This window comes from Pseudophryne corroboree, chromosome 7 (assembly GCF_028390025.1).
Source record: "Pseudophryne corroboree isolate aPseCor3 chromosome 7, aPseCor3.hap2, whole genome shotgun sequence".
Lineage (NCBI taxonomy): Eukaryota > Metazoa > Chordata > Amphibia > Anura > Myobatrachidae > Pseudophryne > Pseudophryne corroboree.
Window position 1 is genome coordinate 262,503,449 of NC_086450.1, and position 17,903 is coordinate 262,521,351.

The following is a 17,903-nucleotide window of genomic DNA, read 5'->3' on the forward strand; positions in this document are numbered from 1 at the left end:
CGACGACAAGATTGTCCTTTCTGGGGATAATACTGGACACAGAAGTACAGAGGGTATTTCTTCCAGTAGAAAAGGCTCTGGAAATCCAGAGAATGATCAAACAAATTCTGAATTTAACAAGAGTGTCGATTCAACAATGCATTCGAGTGTTAGGAAAGATGGTAGCGGCCTACGAGGCCATACAGTTTGGCTTATTCCATGCCAGAGTATTCCAGTGGGACCTACTGGACAAGTGGTCCGGATCCCATCTACACATGAATCAGAGGATAATCCTGTCATCCAAAGCCAGAATTTCGCTCCTGTGGTGGCTACACCGTTCTCACATCCTAGAGGTACGCAGGTTCGGGATTCAAGACTGGATCCTGGTGACCATGGATTCAAGTCTCTGAGGCTGGGGAGCAGTCACACAGGGGGAAATCTTCCAAGGAAGATGGTCAAGTCAAGAAACTTTTCTTCACATAAACGTTCTGGAGTTGAGAGCCATTTACAACGGCCTTCTACAAGCGGTGCGTCGTCTTCAAGATCAACCCGTACAGATCCAGTCGTACAATGTAACCGCAATAGTGTACATAAACTGTCAGGGCGGAACGAAAAGCAGAGCGGCAATGATAGAGGTGTCAAAGATCTTCCTCTGAGCAGAAAGACACGCAAGAGCTCTGTCGGCAATTTTCATTCCGGGAGTGGACAACTGGGAAGCAACTTCCTCAGCAGACACAATCTCCATCCAGGAGAATGGGGCCTCCACTAAGAAGTCTTTGCAGAGGTGACAGGTCTTTGGGGAGTTCCTCAAGTAGACATGATGGCATCTCGTCTCAACAAGAAGCTTCAGAGATATTGTTCCAAGTTGAGAGACCCTCAAGCAATAGCAGTGGATGCACTACTGACCCAGTGGGTGTTTCGGTCGGTATATGTCTTCCCTCCACTTCCACTCTTTCCGAAAAGTTCTCAAGCTCATAAGAAGACTGGCCAAGGAGTGCTTGGTATCCAGATCTTCAGGAGGTCCTCATAGAAGATCCTCGGCCTCTTCGCGAGGACCTGCTGCAGCAGGGGCCGTGCGTGTATCAAGACTTACTGCGACTACGTTTGACGACATGGGTGTTGAGCGCCGGATCCTAGTCCGAAAGGGTATTCCCAAAGAAGTCATTCCCACTCTTATTCAGGCCAGGAAAGGAGTAACGTCTAAACATTACCACCGTATTTGGAGAAAATATGTTTCTTGGTGTGAATCCAAAAAGGCTCCAACGGAAGAGTTTCAGTTAGGACGTTTTCTCCATTTTCTCCAGGCGGGTGTGGATGCGGGCCTACGATTGGGTTCAATCAAGGTCCAGATTTCGGCCTTGTCCGTTTTCTTTCAGAAACAATTGACTCCCTTCCAGAAGTTCAGACATCGTGAAAGGGGTTTTGCACATCCCACCTCCTTTTGTGCCTCCTACTGCACCGTGGGATCTTAATGTGATGTTGCAGTTACTTAAATCGGACTGGTTTGATCCTCTCCAAGAGGTCGAGTTAAGGTTTCTTACTTGGAAAGTGGTCATGCTGTTTGCCTTGGCATCCGCAAGGCGGGTGTCTGAGTTAGGGGCCTTGTCTCACAAGAGCCTTTATTTGATCTTCTATGAAGACACGACTGAACTAAGAACTAGTCAGCAATTTCTTCTAAAGGTGGTTTCTTCTTTCCATGTGAACCAACCTATTGTGGTGCCAGTAGCTACTGACACTTCCGCTTTTTCGAAGTCTCTGGATGTGGTCAGAGCTTTGAGAATTTATGTCAAGAAAACAGCTCGGATAAGGAAAACAGAGGCTCTGTTTGTCCTGTATGTTCACAACAAGGTTTGGTGCCCTGCTTCTAAGCAGACGATTGCACGCTGGATCAGATGTACGATTCAGCATGCTCATTCCACGGCAGGATTGCCTATACCGAATTCGGTGAATGCCCATTCTACTAGAAGGGTGGGCGCCTCCTGGGCGGCTGCCCGGGGCGTCTCGGCTTTGCAGCTCTGTCGAGCTGCTACTTGGTCAGGGGCAAACACATTTGCAAAGTTTTACAAGTTTGACACCTTGGCCGCTGATGACCTAAAGTTTGGTCAATCGGTTCTGCAGGAACATTTGCACTCTCCCGCTCGTACTGGAGCTTTGGTATAACCCCATGGTACTGAAGTGGACCCCAGCATCCTCTAGGAGGTATGAGAAAACAGGATTTTAATACCTACCGGTAAATCCTTTTCTCCTAGTCCGTAGAGGATGCTTGGCACCCAGCCCAGTGCGTACTTTACCTGCAGTTGTTAATTTGTTGAAAATGTTTTCAGCACGTTTGCTGTAATGTTCATGCAGTTAGCATGTGTTTTTGTTGAATGCCATGTTGTGCGGCATGGTTGAAGTGTGAGCTGGTAGGAATCTCACCATTAACTTAAAAATAAATCCTTTCCTCGAAATGTCCATATCCCTGGGCACAGTTCCAATACTGAGGTCTGGAGGAGGGGCATAGAGGGAGGAACCAGTTCACACTCTGAAAAAGTCTTAAAGTGCCCATGGCTCTTGCGGAACCGTCTATACCCCATGGTACTGAAGTGGACCCCAGCATCCTCTACGGACTAGGAGAAAAGGATTTACCGGTAGGTATTAAAATCCTATTTTTAATTACCTACTGGTAAATCCTTTTCTCGTAGTCTGTAGAGGATATTGGGTGTCCGCCCGGTGCTTCGTTCTTCCTGCACTGTTACTTGGTTAAGTATTGTTGGTTGGCTCAGCTGTTGCTGTTCCTGTTTCAAGTTTGTTTAGCATGGCTTTCCTCTTGTTTGTGTGTGCTGGTTCAGAATCTCGCCACTATCCTTTTTATATCCTTCTCTCAAAGTATGTCCGTTTCCTAGACTGAGTCTGGTAGGAGGAGCGTAGAGAGAGGAGCCAGCCCACACTATCAACTTCATTAATAAACATGTTAAACAGTAATGGCCCAAGTACTGACCCTTGCAGTATTCCACTGAGCACTGAGGCCCAGTGAGAAAACATCCCATTAACCACCACATGCTGTTCCCTGTTATCCAGCCAATTACTTACCCAAGTACAGATAGTGTCTCCTAAACCAAGCTCTCTTAATTTGAAGATTAGTCTCTTATGTGCCACTGTGTCAAAGGCTTTAGTAAAATCTAAATAGACCACGTCCACTGCGTTTCCCCTAGTCATGATTATCGCTCACTTTCTCATAGAAGCTAATTAAGTTAGTTTGACATGACCAGCCCCTCACAAAAACCATGCTGATTCCTATTAATAACCTTGGAGTTATCCAAGTACTCTTGTATACCTTCAATTAATTTCCCCACTATAGATGTCAAACTTACTGGTCTATATTTAACGGGATGAGTTTTAATTCCCTTTTTAAATATTGGGACTACCTCTGTTATAAGCAAGTCCTTCTGTATTATTCCTGATGTAATTGAATCATAGAAAATCAAATATATGGGCCTTGCTAATTCTGAGCTAAGTTCCATCTAAATCCTGGACCAGGAGTTTTGTTTATCTTAATTTTACTTAGTCTCTCCCAGACTATTTCTTTGTTTAACCAAGTACTTAGCAACAGAAAGTTATCATAGCTTATGTTATGCACTACTCCTACCAACAGGTCCCCTCTAGTGAACACTGAAGAAAAAAATGTGTTCAAAAAATCTGTTCTGTCTTTGTCCCCATTAGTCCAGACACCCGACTTACCCTTTAATGGTCCTATATTCTACTTTTTTAACCTTTTACCGTTTATATACAGTATTTAAAAAAAAACTTGTTAGTGTTTGTTTTACTCTCCTTGGCGATTTTTTTTTTTTTTTTTACATTTTCTTTATTTTAGCTGCTCTGATTTTTTATTTTTATTTTATGTTACAATCCTTGTAGTACTGGAATCACCCCGCCTTCCGGTCAGATTTAAACGCTTTGAAAGCACACCTCTTTTTATCCATTTGTTCCTTAACCGTCTTGTTAAGCCACATCAGTTTGAATGTAATTCTCCTGCGTTTACTGCCCTTGGGAATGAACATATTAGTGTACTTATCAATGTAGTGATCTTAACCACAATAGATCCTCTGTGAAATTTATATGTACATAAAAAATACATCGATCAGGTGTGTGATTATTAATAGCACATGATTTGTAATACCAAATAGGTGGGAAACAGCCCAGCCAAACCAGTTACTAACACCCACAGTGTGATAGGTAAGGTTGCTTACATTTGTGCTTACATAAAAGGAGTGTGGTAATTTCCTATCAAGTTATCTTTATTGATCCCCGCTGAAATAAACACCTCCTCAGTGTGCAGATAGGAGAAAAATGCTTACACATTAGCTAACATGAAAGTAGCATTTTGCAGACTCACCAAGGTTTCTTTTTTGAAATCCTTATAACAAGCCATGAAATTAAAACAGAATAAAACAACTAATGGTGTAGTATAGAAAACATTTAATGTATAAAATAAAGGGAGAAAAGGCCTTCATACCAGAAACATGAGATGGTGATTCACAAAAATACCTAGAAACTGGTTTGGCTAGGCTGTTTTCACATCCTTTTGGTATTACAAATTATGTGCTATTGATCATCACATACCTGATCTATGTATTTGTTATTTTGTTGCACATAAATGTCCCCAAGGAGCTATTGTGGTTGATAATATCACTACAAAGAAAAATCAGGCTTAACAGGATTACAAACATTTCGAACAAGTTTGCCGCAAGACTTTACTACATTTTCCTTTCATTTTATACCACTTGCATCGAGTTTTTGGTGACTTGTGGGGGTGGTACTTGCTGCCTTCCTGGATGCGCTCCGTTTAGGTTATATTAATTTCTTTTTTGCATTCATTTCCATATCATTATGCCACTTAATTGTGGATATGTAATAGGGTGGTTTGAAAAAAATACTATTGCGAATTCGAAATTCCAGTAGTGCAGAAAAGTTGTGGGTGCTTAACAGTAACTTGTGTTCAAACTTTTTGAAAATTTGACACGATCCACCACTGCCCTGGGCACGGACCCCCTCTTATACGTCTAACCCAATGGTTTGTATCTAACGGTATTCAGCTGAAGCGTGTTTTCACCTAAGAACAACTTAATTGCCAAAATATGTGTCCAAAACTATGCCTACGTTTGATTACAAAATATCCTAATTTGTGTCGAATGTTCAAAACTTCAAACGCCCGCACTGGATAGAAACATAGAATTTGACGGCAGATAAGAACAATTTGGCCCATCTAGTCTGCCCCTTTTTTTTATCCTTTATGTAATCTCAACCCTTTTTGAAGCTTAGTTCTTTGTAAGAATATTCATATGCCTATCCCAAGCATGTTTAAACTGCTCTACTGTCTTAGCCTCTACCACCTCTGATGGGAGGCTATTCCACTTATCCACTACCCTATCTGAGAGTAAAAATTATCTAACTGAGCTGAATTTTTGCACGTGAGTTACTGTTACGGACCCACAACTTTTCCGCACTACTGGAATTTCAAACTCACAATTTTGTTTTTATTTGACCCACCCTAATCTGTAATTCATCCTTAAACAGTCCACACCTGGAGGTTTTTCCATTAAAATTGTGAAACAAGTCGACATGGCAGATATCTAGATCAAAAATTTTATAATTAAGATAATTACATATATGTATGTATGCATCAAGTTTCTTTTCTTTATGTTCTCTATTGGTAGTTTATCTCTCTCCAAGGCTTAGTACATGTCCCTCTTAAGCCGGATACACGCTAGGTGATTTCAGGCTAAAAAATAAACGATGGCGACATAAATGACGTTATCATTTATTTTTAGGCTGAATTCTTTCACTGTGTATGGGGGTATTATTGGTGAATGATGCGCGCTCCCACACTTCATTCAGCGATCACCAATATGAGCTGACATGCAGATCAACCTGTCAATGTCGGGCTGAGCTGCATGTCCGGGAATGTCGGCGATTACTTCACTGATCGTTATCGTTTAACGATAAAGGTAAGTACGTATGCACTATATCGTTGAATGCCGCCATTTAAGCTTTGCCTAGTTTGTTTGGTTTTGGTATTTTTTTGTTTATTTGCCTCAAAGGAGATTATACTTTGAAAAACGTAATACAGTAAAATCTTTGAAGTTTTTCATTTATTAGTTATAGTAGTTGTGTGTTAAATAGTATATTTCATGATTTTAAGTGGTTAGAGGAGGCAGCTATGAACAGATGATTTATTGTGCCGCTTTTATGTAAAGAAGTTTTGGGTAAAACATTTGTTTACACCTTTCAGAGAGCTGCCAATATGATTCCTGCCCACAACAGCCCTCTGGCAGCTTTAGCTTTCGATGCAAGTGGCACCAAACTGGCAACAGCGTCAGAAAAGGTAAGACCTTATTCCTGTTTGTAAATACTTTTGCAAGTTAAGTGGATGTACTCATTGGTCCTGGTGTTAAAGCTCAATTTCAGAATTCATTTTTCACTTGCGTTTCTAGGCTCTACTGCTCTATTCATGCAGTTAACTGATTTTCCCCAAAATGTTTCTGAAAGGGAACTGAAGATAAGCATTTTCTTTATCATCATGCATCTGGGGAATACCATTACCTGTGGGTTATGCGTAGTGGGCTGTGCACTAACTAGTTTTGAATTGGCTCCCACCCCCTATATAACCTCTCCTCCAACAGAGCTTGAGTCTTGGTTTTTAGTGCCTTGAAGAAGACACTAGCTAGTTCTGAGCTTTTAGTTAGGTCTAATTTCTCCTTCATCCACTAGGGGCCACTGGAGCGTAGTTACAATGGGGAAATAGTAGGCAGTAATTGGGAGCTGGCACTTTAAAACTCTCACACTGTGGCTAGCTCCTCCCCTACTATCTCCTCCCCTACTATCTCCCCTCCAAGCCAGTCTTAGTTAGTGCCCGAGGTGAGCTGGTTCACTTCGGTTTAGCTGAAGAATTTTTTCTTTTTTCTTTATTATTTTATTTTTCTTTCTTACACACACACAGACTGGCAGCTCTGCCACTGCCAGTCTGCACCGCGGGAGCTGCCGGCGGGGTCCCATCGCAGCTGCGTGCGGCTCGGGATGGGCCCCGGCTGAGGGAGACACTGTGCTCTCCTGAGTTAGCCGGACACCGCTGCGTGCGGCGCGTGTCGGGGCCGCTCCACCAGCAGAAGATTCCGGCAGCATGGCAGCGGTAAGTCTAAAAAGGGGCCGGACACCGCTGCGTGCGGCGCGTGTCGGGGCCGTTCTGTCGAGCAGTGTAAAGTGTGATGCCTGACGGAACTACGGGACAGCGGTGAGTACAATCTCCCCCCTCCTCCAGACTGATTTATATTTATACTGTCAGTTTTAGTGGGTGCATTAGGTGGTGGTTGGACCCCTATACTCCCCAGTCATAGACAGGCTGGAGGGTATCAAAGGCGCATTTTGTATGGTTTACACATTAGGGAAGCTACAGCCCGCTCTGTAAGCGGGCTCAGCGCTCTCCGATCCCCGGCTGCAGCATACAGGCAGCCGGGTGATACATCTCGCTTATTTTTTACAGCAACAGCGGGTTTAAAATTTGAATTTGGCGCTGAAAGGGGAGGGGGCGGAGCTAACTCCCGCTCCGTACGGCGGGCTAGGCGCTCTCCGCTCCCCGGCCGCAGCATACAGGCGGCCGGGGAGATACATGGCGCTTCCAGCTTACTCTACACTGCAGCGGGTTTCATTTTAAATTTGGCGCCGAAGCGGGGGGCGGAGCTAACTGCCGCTCTGTACGGCGGGCTCAGCGCTCTCCGCCCCCCGGCCGCTACAGCACCTCCGCCCCCCGGCCGCTGCAGCAGCGCGTACAGGTCCTTCCCCGGCCGCTACAGCACCTCCGATCCCCGGCCGCTTCAGCACCTCCGCTCTCCGGGCCGTTACAGCAGCGCTTACAGGTCCTCCGCTCCCTGGGCCGCTGCAAGGAAGTTATTTTACAGGTAACGGTGGGGGTGAAGCTTATTCCCGCTTTGCTCAGCGGGCTCCCGGCGGCGGTTCCCAGCGCTTAGGGTCAGGCAACATAGCCTGTCTTAGGGGGATTTTAGTTTTCTCTGTGGGCTACATTCCTCCCTGAAGAGGAGTCCTCTGCCAAGGCATTTCATAAAGGCTGTAAACAAGGAAATACAGCGCTTAATTGGTCACATAAGCAAAAACAGGTAGCATGTAAAATCTTTGTTTTATTTAAAACATGGAGTAAAAATGTATTTAAAAAGTATATATAAGATAGTTGAATCAAGTGCACATAGCTGGCAACTGCCACATAAATTCAAGTATAAATCAAGATAGGTGTTTTTCCTAGTGTCAAAAGTCCTTGCAGAAGGTAGGTATTAATGGAACCTGTTCCTATGATAGTCCCCTTGAATATAGGATCCTATCCTATTACGCCAGCGATCATTGAGGTGCGGGGAGATGACGCGGCCCCTGACCCTAGGATCCGCGTCATCTTGTCGCGCCCGGGATGACGCGCTGGCGTAACTACGACAATGGGCAGTACACAGTGTCGCGGAGGGATGACGTGGCCGGAACAACGCCCCGTCCATGCCGCTCCCCCAGTATACTTGGACTTCTTACTAGATATAGCCCAATCAACATTATTAGATTCAGCAGTGGGGTTTCATTTTTCACTAGAGTGCGATCTTCCAAAATACATGTAATGGATTACTAATATACTAACCATGTGAGTAACTCTGTACATACGGTTTATTTATCCACTTTTTCTTTTTGATTCTCCCTTTCATGTTCATGTCAGTGGTCATGTGATCGGATCCCACTGAGATTAAAGTGTTTTTTTTCTTATATCTTAATAAAAATGTGTTTTATTATAGCAAACTATATACATATTTACATTATTAATGGTTCTAACTCCTATGTCTGTCATTATTTTGGTCACATAATGCAAACAGGTGGTCACAATTAATCATACTTGCTAATGAGCAGCCATGTTGGCAGAGTATATAAACCTTTTCTGGCAGGCCTTTTAGCACCTTGAAAAAGTTGCATGCAAGCAACGAAACGCGTTGGTGGAACTTGCCTGACAGTGTGTTTGCCTAGACCTTGGAAGGATTGGACCTGGACCAAGCCCCCTCAATTGATTTTTCAACAACTGGACCCTTAAAAGAACCTATACTACACCGTGGAGGATTTACATCTACCACCCTCTGAGGAACAGCCATTTGCGGACGCAGATTCGCCCAATTACCTCAAGGGACGCTGGTGGTAACTATAACTCACGGATAGGATATAGGGTCCTATATTCAAGGGGACTATCATAGGAACAGGTTCTATTAATACCTAACTTCTGCAAGGACTTTTGACACTAGGAAAAACACCTATCTTGATTTATACTTGAATTTATGTGGCAGTTGCCAGCTATGTTCACTTGATTCAACTATCTTATATATACTTTTTAAATACATTTTTTCTCCATGTTTTAAATAAAACAAAGATTTTACATGCTACCTGTTTTTGCTTATGTGACCAATTAAGCGCTGTATTTCCTTGTTTACATATTGTTTGGGGGTCTGACCAACCCCTTTTTGTATAGCTGCTGTGGGGAACCACCCATCTAGCGCCTGGGTTTAGTAATACCTTTGGGTATTTCTTTTTCATTTCTTCTTGCATTTCATAAAGGCTGTAGATCAGGGAGCCTGCTCTATAACAGGAGCTGGGGCTCAGCTCATTAATGATTGAAATCTGGTATGCAATATTTATTTACAGTATTTCACATTCACTGTGTGTGTGTGTGTGTGTGTGTGTGTGTATGTATGTATGTGTATATATATATATATATATATATATATATACATACATACATATATATATATGTGTATATATATGCATGCAATACCATATATAGGAGGTAGAACCACTTCCACAATGTTTTATAATAACAAAATACCGAAAACATCTGGTGCACCTAAATTAGCAGTACACTACATACAGGGCGGGGCGTTGCCTTCCCTTTATTATTCCTTGGTGTCACTGGGTACTAATGATATTGGTAATTTGGGGAATGTGTATATATCAGACAGTGTGGCTCAGCACACTAATCCCCTAAACACCCAACCACAGAGGCCTGGGTCCAAGTACCTCCACAGATACTTTAAGGCATCAGACAAATAGCGCTGCGGCTCGGTACGCTAGTAGCGGGTATATGAACAGGGGGACCAGGGTTTGAATCCCAACAAAAAACCTATAGCCTAGTGGCTAAGACTCCTGTCCCACAGCGCAGTGCTACTGGTTCAGGTCTCCGCTGCTCCAGAAAGTTTATTTGAATCGTGTCGGTCACTACACATTATAGTGCAGACCTTACATAGGGCTCTGTTTATTTAACTCACCTTTTCTCCTTTCGTTTGTCTCACCTGGGATAGTCAAAAAGAATTCCCTCTTAGGTGTGAAGTATGCGGTGGAGCCATCTGCTTAGCCCTCCACGCACCTGCAGGACACTCCTGTTTGAACAGCTCAGATTATACAGGTAATGTCATTGTTAACCAGAGACCTTGTACGTCATTTCCCCTCTCCAGGTTTCTAAATGAACCTTGATAGCCTTCCATGTTACACGACTCAGAGGTGGAAAGGCCTCTCTGGGAGGAGGCGAGAGATGTCCAGGATACGGAGGATGTCTGGTTTCGGTGCAGTCTGAACCTGTGTCTCAGAATATCCAGGTGCATTATACAGCAGTTAGTCTAATACTGCAGGTAAGAGAGGTGGACACGTCAGGTCCATCAGGGTTCGACGCCGATGACGAAATGGTCCAGTTTCGGATGGGCTGGGCAGGCTCCGGTAGGCGGCTTGCAGACACCCGAATGCAAAATTTCAGGTATCAAACTATGTTGGTTTTCCTATCCTTTCCCCGCAGACGTAAGGAAATGGCATCAGAACCTCTCCAGGTATACCCCTCAATGTATCACCGGTCCAACAAGCTGCCATTTTCCTGAGGCAACATTGCTCAGGTATCCATCGAAGACACACATACGGCAGCGGGGTTCTACCTTGTCCGGAGCAGGTAGGTTGTAGAACAATTGTCCTCTAGGTTACAGGATATTTCGCATCAGGATCAATTGATACTTTGGGACAGATCAGAATCAGGGTTCTGCTTTTATGTTTTTTTGAGGTCTCCACGTCTGCAGACTCGGAACCTGCATTTTCGCTTGGGCTGTCTTAACCCGACGACCTCTGGGGCGGCGACAGTGACAGGTGAACATGAAATCCTACGGGGCAGATGGTTCAGGGGAAGGAATTTTCTGCAGGATTTCTTAAACCATTGGAGGTAAGTCCACTTTTCTTTCTCCTACTACTGCCTCAGCTCCAAGACGGACCTTTACCGGTCTTTCCTTTAGATCTTTCCGTGCCCTTTCAGGCTTCCGATTCCACACGGGCGATATCTCCGTCGCCAGGGATTCTCAGGGTAACAGGCTGAAACAGAGGCTCAGCATCCTCGGTCCATTCTGATTTTAGGTCATCCTATACACCCACTACAGGTTAGACCTTCCTACCACCTGGAGGGGCCCAGGGTAGGCGCAGGTCGGTGGTCCTACGGGGAGAACTGAGAAGGCTTGGGCGGTTACAGACTAGATTTTGGAGTACAGCCGTCTCAGGAGTCCTTCGGCATGGGTCGCCCGATTTACAAGGACAAGAGAGTCATAATGCAGGCGGTGCTCCATATGCTTCTAACCGCAAAGGGTGTTGATCCCTGTTTTTCACATATCATTTGAATCGGGACAGTTCTCAGGCCTTTGTTTTCTTTTCGTTCCGAAGCCAGTTGGCTCGGCCAGGCCTATTTTGTCCTTAGAATCCTTTCAGTCTGTGACTGCTAGTTTAAAAAAAAAAAAAAAAAGGGGGGGGGTTTTACGCGTCCCTTGTCTTCGGGGATGCCTGTTTACTAATTTCCGTTGGGTTTTTCCTCATCAGGCTTTTCTCAGATTCCCGTTACAGGATACTCATTTTCACTGTCAGTCCTTTCCATTCAGTCTCTCTTCCGCTCCCACAGGGTTCAGGAAGATCACAGAATAACTTTTTCAAGGGCAGGAAGTGACGTTGGTTCCCTAATGGGACAATCTACTGCTACAATTCCACTCTGTACATTAGGTGGCTTCTGAATTTCCGGAGGATCCAGGAGCTTCTGGTTCGACGCGGATCCAATTTATGCCCCTCGTAGACTTTTCTCAACACGGTCCGTCAGAGGATTTTTCTTTCCTCGGCACCAGGTACTCTATTTCTTAAGTCAGGTTGCGACGCAATGAGTGGTCGCCTACACTCCCCTCTGAGCGGAGGACAACCATCTTCTTTCCAGGTCAAGCCGCCAGGTCAGACTCCCGGGTGAGGGGACATTTCCCGGAGTTTTGTCAGCTGGTCCGCTGTTGGCGGAGATTTCGGATCGACCTCAGGGCGTTCTGTCTGACTCTTTAACCCTTTACTACTCTCGGACGTGAGCTCTGGCGGCAGTAGCCGAGGAGACCCTAAGGGCTCCTGGGAGTTTCGGGTTTTTCTATCCTGCCTCCTTTTTTATTCCTACCTCACTTTCGGTAACACAGGACGGGAATATGCGCACTAGTCCTCTCGGTGGCTCCGGTTGGACCGCGCATGACTTGAAGATACAGCTACACCTGTTGTCAGTACAGGAGCCTTGGCTCCTACCTCGACTGGACTGTCTATTTTCTTTGTTCATCTTAAACTGGTTTTGTTTAACCGTGTGACTGTTCACGAGACCTCAGAAGGGAGGAGTTCCCTAGTTCGTTTATGCCTACTGGGCCCCGATTTCAGAAGTCTGTTACCTCTTCTCGCTTTTGCCACTTTTGGAAAACTTTATAGGGCATAGTGAGGATAACAGGAATTTTCCCCTTCTTTCAGTTACCATTCAGCCGTCATCTTTGGTTTCTCTGGGAAGTTTTGCTCGGCTATGCTTCAAAATACATTGACCTGAAATCTAGGTCTCTGCCCTTTCGGTTTTCTAAGAAAAGAGATCAGCCTGCCGGCCGTAAGTTCGGGCTCTTTCAGGGAGTACTCTATTGGCAACTCCCCCGGCTGAGCTTCAGACTCAGCGGTCGTTTCTTCCAGAGGGGATGTCCGTTTTTCCTATAAATCTGACCCTAGTGTTTTCGGCCCTCTTCTTTTTTTTTTTTTTTTTTTTTAAACATTAAATTTTTATTGAAGGGTTTACACACAGAAATGGGGAACAGAAAAAAGAAGTGGTAAGGGAAACACAGGGGAAGTCCAGAATGGTTACCATATACAGAATATAAACAGTGCACAGTTGGATGAATATACGATTGGCTACATTAAGCTTTCAAATACGTGAGAAGGAGAAAGCATTGAGAAAAGAGATGGAAGAAGAGAGAAAAAAAAAGAGAACAATAAGGATTAAAGTGCATTACACATAGAGAATACCTGATAGCACAACATTCTTGTAGGAGGTCAATCTAGGATGGGTAAAGCACAGACACATCAATTGGAGAGCTATAAACAGTTAGCCTACCCTCTCTACTCCTATAGTCGGACCATCCTAACCATTTCAGGTGAATAGAGTTAGCCGAGGAAGAGTATTTAGCCTCCGCTGTTTCGAAAATGAAATGTTTATGAATTTTATTTTGAATAAACTCTAAGGTAGGAATATTCTCAGACTTCCACAATTGTGCTATAGCAGCTTTAGTGGCTATCAAGATATGTCCCAAGACGTAGCGATCACCTACGGAGAGGCGATCAACGCATAAATGGAATAGCGCTAGAGCTGGGTCCATGGGGATGTTGAGCCCTAACACTATACTAGCCATATGCAAAACCTCTCTCCAAAGAGGCTGTACATTTGGGCATGCCCAGAAGATATGAAAGATATCCCTCGTAGAGCCGCATTTCCTCCAACATGATTTAGATTGTGAAGGCCAGATCCTGTGTTGTTTTGCAGGGGTAAAGTAGGCCCTCTGTATAAGCTTGTAGAACATTTCAGAGTGGTTTATACATTTGGAGACTTTAAAACAGGATCTAAATTTACTGTCCCAATCTGCATCAACAAAGGACCTGTTCAAATCTCTTTCCCATAAAGTCTGAGCTTTTAGTTTTGTCTGTGGGCCATTAGTTAATTGAAATTGGTACCACCACGTAATCCCATATTTATGCGAGGACGATTTCAATCGGCTTATAATATAAGCCGGAAGAGAAGGTTTGTGGAGATGTGGGGGAGTAAATGAGTGTAACCAACTTCTCACCTGCAGGTATTTGAAGAAATCTTGAGTCCGAATCCCAAATCTCTCTTGCAGTTGAGAGAAGGACATCAAGACGTCGCCTACAAATAAATCGCCCACAGTAAAGAGCCCCTTTCGAATCCACTCCTCTAGGGAGACGTTGGGAATCGATGACATAAGAGCAGATAACGACAGGCAGGGGGCAGGTAAATTAATCTCTTCCGAAGAGAGCACTAGTTTATGCCATGAATCTAGGGTCGTTTTAATAGACTTGCAGGATCCGGCCCTACCCTGAGCAGCAGACAGTGGTAACCAAAACAGATCAGGGAGAGAAACAGCGTCTAAGCATGAAGCTTCCAGGATAACCCAAGGTTTCGGGCTCGAGGTGTCGAATCAGTCTCTAGACTGACTCATCAGACATGCAGCATGGTATTTTTCTATATCTGGGAAAGCTACCCCACCAGACAGTTTGGGCAGAATGAGTTTTTTTTGCAATTTTTGGTCTAGAGCCTCCCCACACATCTGGTCAGGACCTGATTAAATTTATTATAGAAGAGTCTGGGAAGGGGCCTTGGTATAGCGCGAAACAGGTACATTAATTTCGGCAACAGGACCATCTTGGCAGCAGCAGTCCTGCCCATCCAAGACACCACCTGTAGCATCCACTCCCCAGTCAGCTCCGCAAATGCTTTTAATAACTGGGCATAATTACACTCAATCAAATTATCTTCTCTGGTTAAATTAATTCCTAGATATCTCAAAGAGTAGGACTTCCAGGCATATTTGTACTTCCTTCAACCTAGAGAACACAGTCGGGGTTATATTGAGTGGGAGGGCTTCAGTCTTATTTGTATTTAATTTATAAAAGGAAACATCCGAGTAAGTTTGTAGGACGTCATGAAGAACCAGCAAGGAAGCCTCGGGGTCAGAAAGACATAGCAAAATATCGTCCGCAAACAAGCTAATTTTGTGGGAAATGCCCCCCATGACCGGGCCTCTAATCGAGTCCCGGGATCTAATGCAGGTAGCCAAGGGTTCTATCGCCAATGCAAAAATAAGAGGAGATAGCGGACAGCCCTGTCGCGTGCCATTAGAAATATTGAAGGGTGAAGAAAGGCATCCGTTAACAAAGACCCGCGCACTGGGTGTGGAGTAGAGAGCCAGGATAGAGTCTAAGATCCTTCCTGAAAAGCCAAATTTGTCCAGAGTTAATCTCATAAAATCCCAGTTCAACCTATCAAACGCCTTTTCGGCGTCCAGAGGCAAAACTAGGAGGGGTTCTCCTCTACAGGCAGAGTGCTCAATGACATTAATCACCCTACGCGTATTATCCGGGGCCTGTCTGTTTAAAACAAAGCCCACTTGATCGGGGTTGATAAGGGAAGGGAGAAAGGGGACTGATACGGTTAGCAATTAATTTGGCATAGATTTTTAGATCCGTATTTAATAAAGCAATTGGTCTAAAATTTTGGACTGAGGTAGGGCTCTTTCCCTGTTTGGGAATGGTGATGATTTGAGCTTCCAGCATCTCTTTGGGGAAGTAGCCAGCCTCTGAGGCTTCATTAAACACTGTCAAGAGCACCGGGGCCAAGTTCTCAAAGGATTTATAGAAACCAGAGGGGTAACCATCAGGTCCCGGGGACCTATCTGCTGGAAGGGAGTCAATGGCCTTTTCAACTTCGGCTAAAGTCCAAGGCGCACTGAGTGAGCTACATGACTCCGACGACAGCGAGGGGAGAGGAAAGTTACTCAGAAAATTCTGAACATCTATGCCTGTAGGTTAAAAAGTAGAAGGATCCCCCCCTAGGTTGTATAATTTAGAGTAATAGGATGCAAAAAAATTTGCAATTTCGTCAGGATCGTAAACTCTCTTGCCCCTATCTGTGTGAACAATATGGATTTTTTCTTTCGCCCTCTTACCCCTCAGCTTCCTCGCCAGTAATCTACCAGCTCTGTTGCCATAAACATAAAATTTTCGGTTCAGTCTATGTAGGTTGCGTTGGACCTCCGCTAGATAGAAAACATTTACCGCCTCCCTTGCTTCTTTAAATGACTTAAGGAGGGCTTTATCGTGCGGATGTGCCTTGTGAGAACTCTCCAGGGAAGCGACCGCGAGCTCAGCTTGTTCTAATTTCTTACGATATGCCCGTTTAAGCTTAGCCGCAGTTTGAATCGCCGTCCCTCGTGTTACTGCTTTGAGGGCGCACCAGAATGTGAAAATAGATGTCTCCCGAGGAGAGTTCTCAGAGAGGTAATGATCCAAGGTGGTTTGGATCGCCTGCGTGGTCTCTGGCTGAAGAAGGCTGAGTTTACCTAAGCGCCAGGGGGCCGGGGAAACCTTTCTACTATTTATGTCCCATTCGATGTACAGTGGGGAGTGATCCGACCAGGACATGGGGAGGATGGAGATTTTACGGATGGACTGTAGAGTCCACTTGTCTGCTAATGCTAGATCTATTCTAGAATAGGAGTCGTACACCGGGGAGAAAAACGTGTAATCTCTGTCCATTGGATGTTTAACGCGCCAGAGGTCTAAGAGATTATATTCCGCCAGTAGCTGGCTAAAGCCCTTTGCATTCCTATGGAGCTGACTGGAGAGCGAGGGCCGCTTGCTAGAGTTATCAACTAGAGGGTCCAGGGTCAAGTTAAAGTCCCCCATTAGGAGTAAAGCGCCCTTAGCCAATTGTTGCACCTTAGCGCAAAGTTTCCTGCAAAATGCTAGTTGCTTGTTGTTGGGAGCGTAGCAAGAAACTAATGTCACTTCTTTATTTTCAAGAGTGCCAACCAAAATTAGAATTCTCCCCTCAGGGTCGCAGTATTGCGAAGTGAGGGAAAACGCGCAGTGCTGAGATACCAAGTTTGCCAACCCCGCCTTCTTTGCTGGCCCGTTGGCTAGGTAGCAGTGGGGAAATCTCCCATTAGTAAACCTAGGAGGGGCTGATTTAATAAAGTGAGTCTCCTGGACGGCTATGATTTGAGCTTTAAGTTTATGGAAATAATTAAGTGCTAATCTCCTCGTGTGGGGAATTAAGACCCTTTGCATTTATAGAAACAATGTTAACCATTTTGTAGAGCTGTCGGGGATTGCATAACTATCGACAACCAACTGGCAGGTAAAAAGTGTATGTAACGTTTCCGGACAAATATAGAGGGAAAGGGAGAGAAAGGACACAAAAGATGAAGGATGACAGAAAGAAGAAACAGAACAATAACCCCTCTCGGGGGCACATGTGGACGCCTAACCATGGCGACTCAGAGTTAAACTGTGGGGGGTAGTGGTCAATCTGCCCGAACCAAGATTAAACAAATTGTAGTTCCTCGGCACTCCATCTCTGGTCCCCCCGACCGCCACCGGAATTAAAGGAGACTCTGGTAGAGTTCCCAGCCGACAGAAAAATGCGGGCGGCAGACGGGGCAGCAGAGACTGGCAACTAACAGTAAATCGGCAAAGAGAAGGCATCACTGAAAAACATGCTAATAACACACAGCTATCACATAGACACCCTCATCAAACAGTTGCCAAGGAACTGGTGCAACGTAGGAAATATGACACTACAAACCAATCAGAAAACATGAAATCAATGCAAGTGTAGTAAATCAAACAATACTCAAAGTTCTGCAGCCGAAGAGGCCCAGTCCCGCTGAAGGCCCCGCTCGGGAGAGGTGTGTGTAGAAGAACTTGCAGAGTTCCATGATGCTAGGATCTTTTTACCCTTCTCGACATTCGTTATGACAACAGTAGAACCTTCTCGG

General features: G+C 44.8%; 1 protein-coding gene across 2 annotated transcripts in view; it reads left to right on the forward strand.

The window, feature by feature from the left end:
• Nucleotides 1–17,903, forward strand: part of WIPI2 (WD repeat domain, phosphoinositide interacting 2) — a 797,269-nt gene that overhangs the window by 487,758 nt on the left and 291,608 nt on the right. For both annotated transcript variants that reach the window (XM_063934120.1, XM_063934121.1), the window contains one exon: nucleotides 6,251–6,343. In XM_063934120.1, coding sequence (XP_063790190.1) covers nucleotides 6,251–6,343 — 93 coding nt within the window. The remainder of the gene's footprint in view (nucleotides 1–6,250; nucleotides 6,344–17,903) is intronic.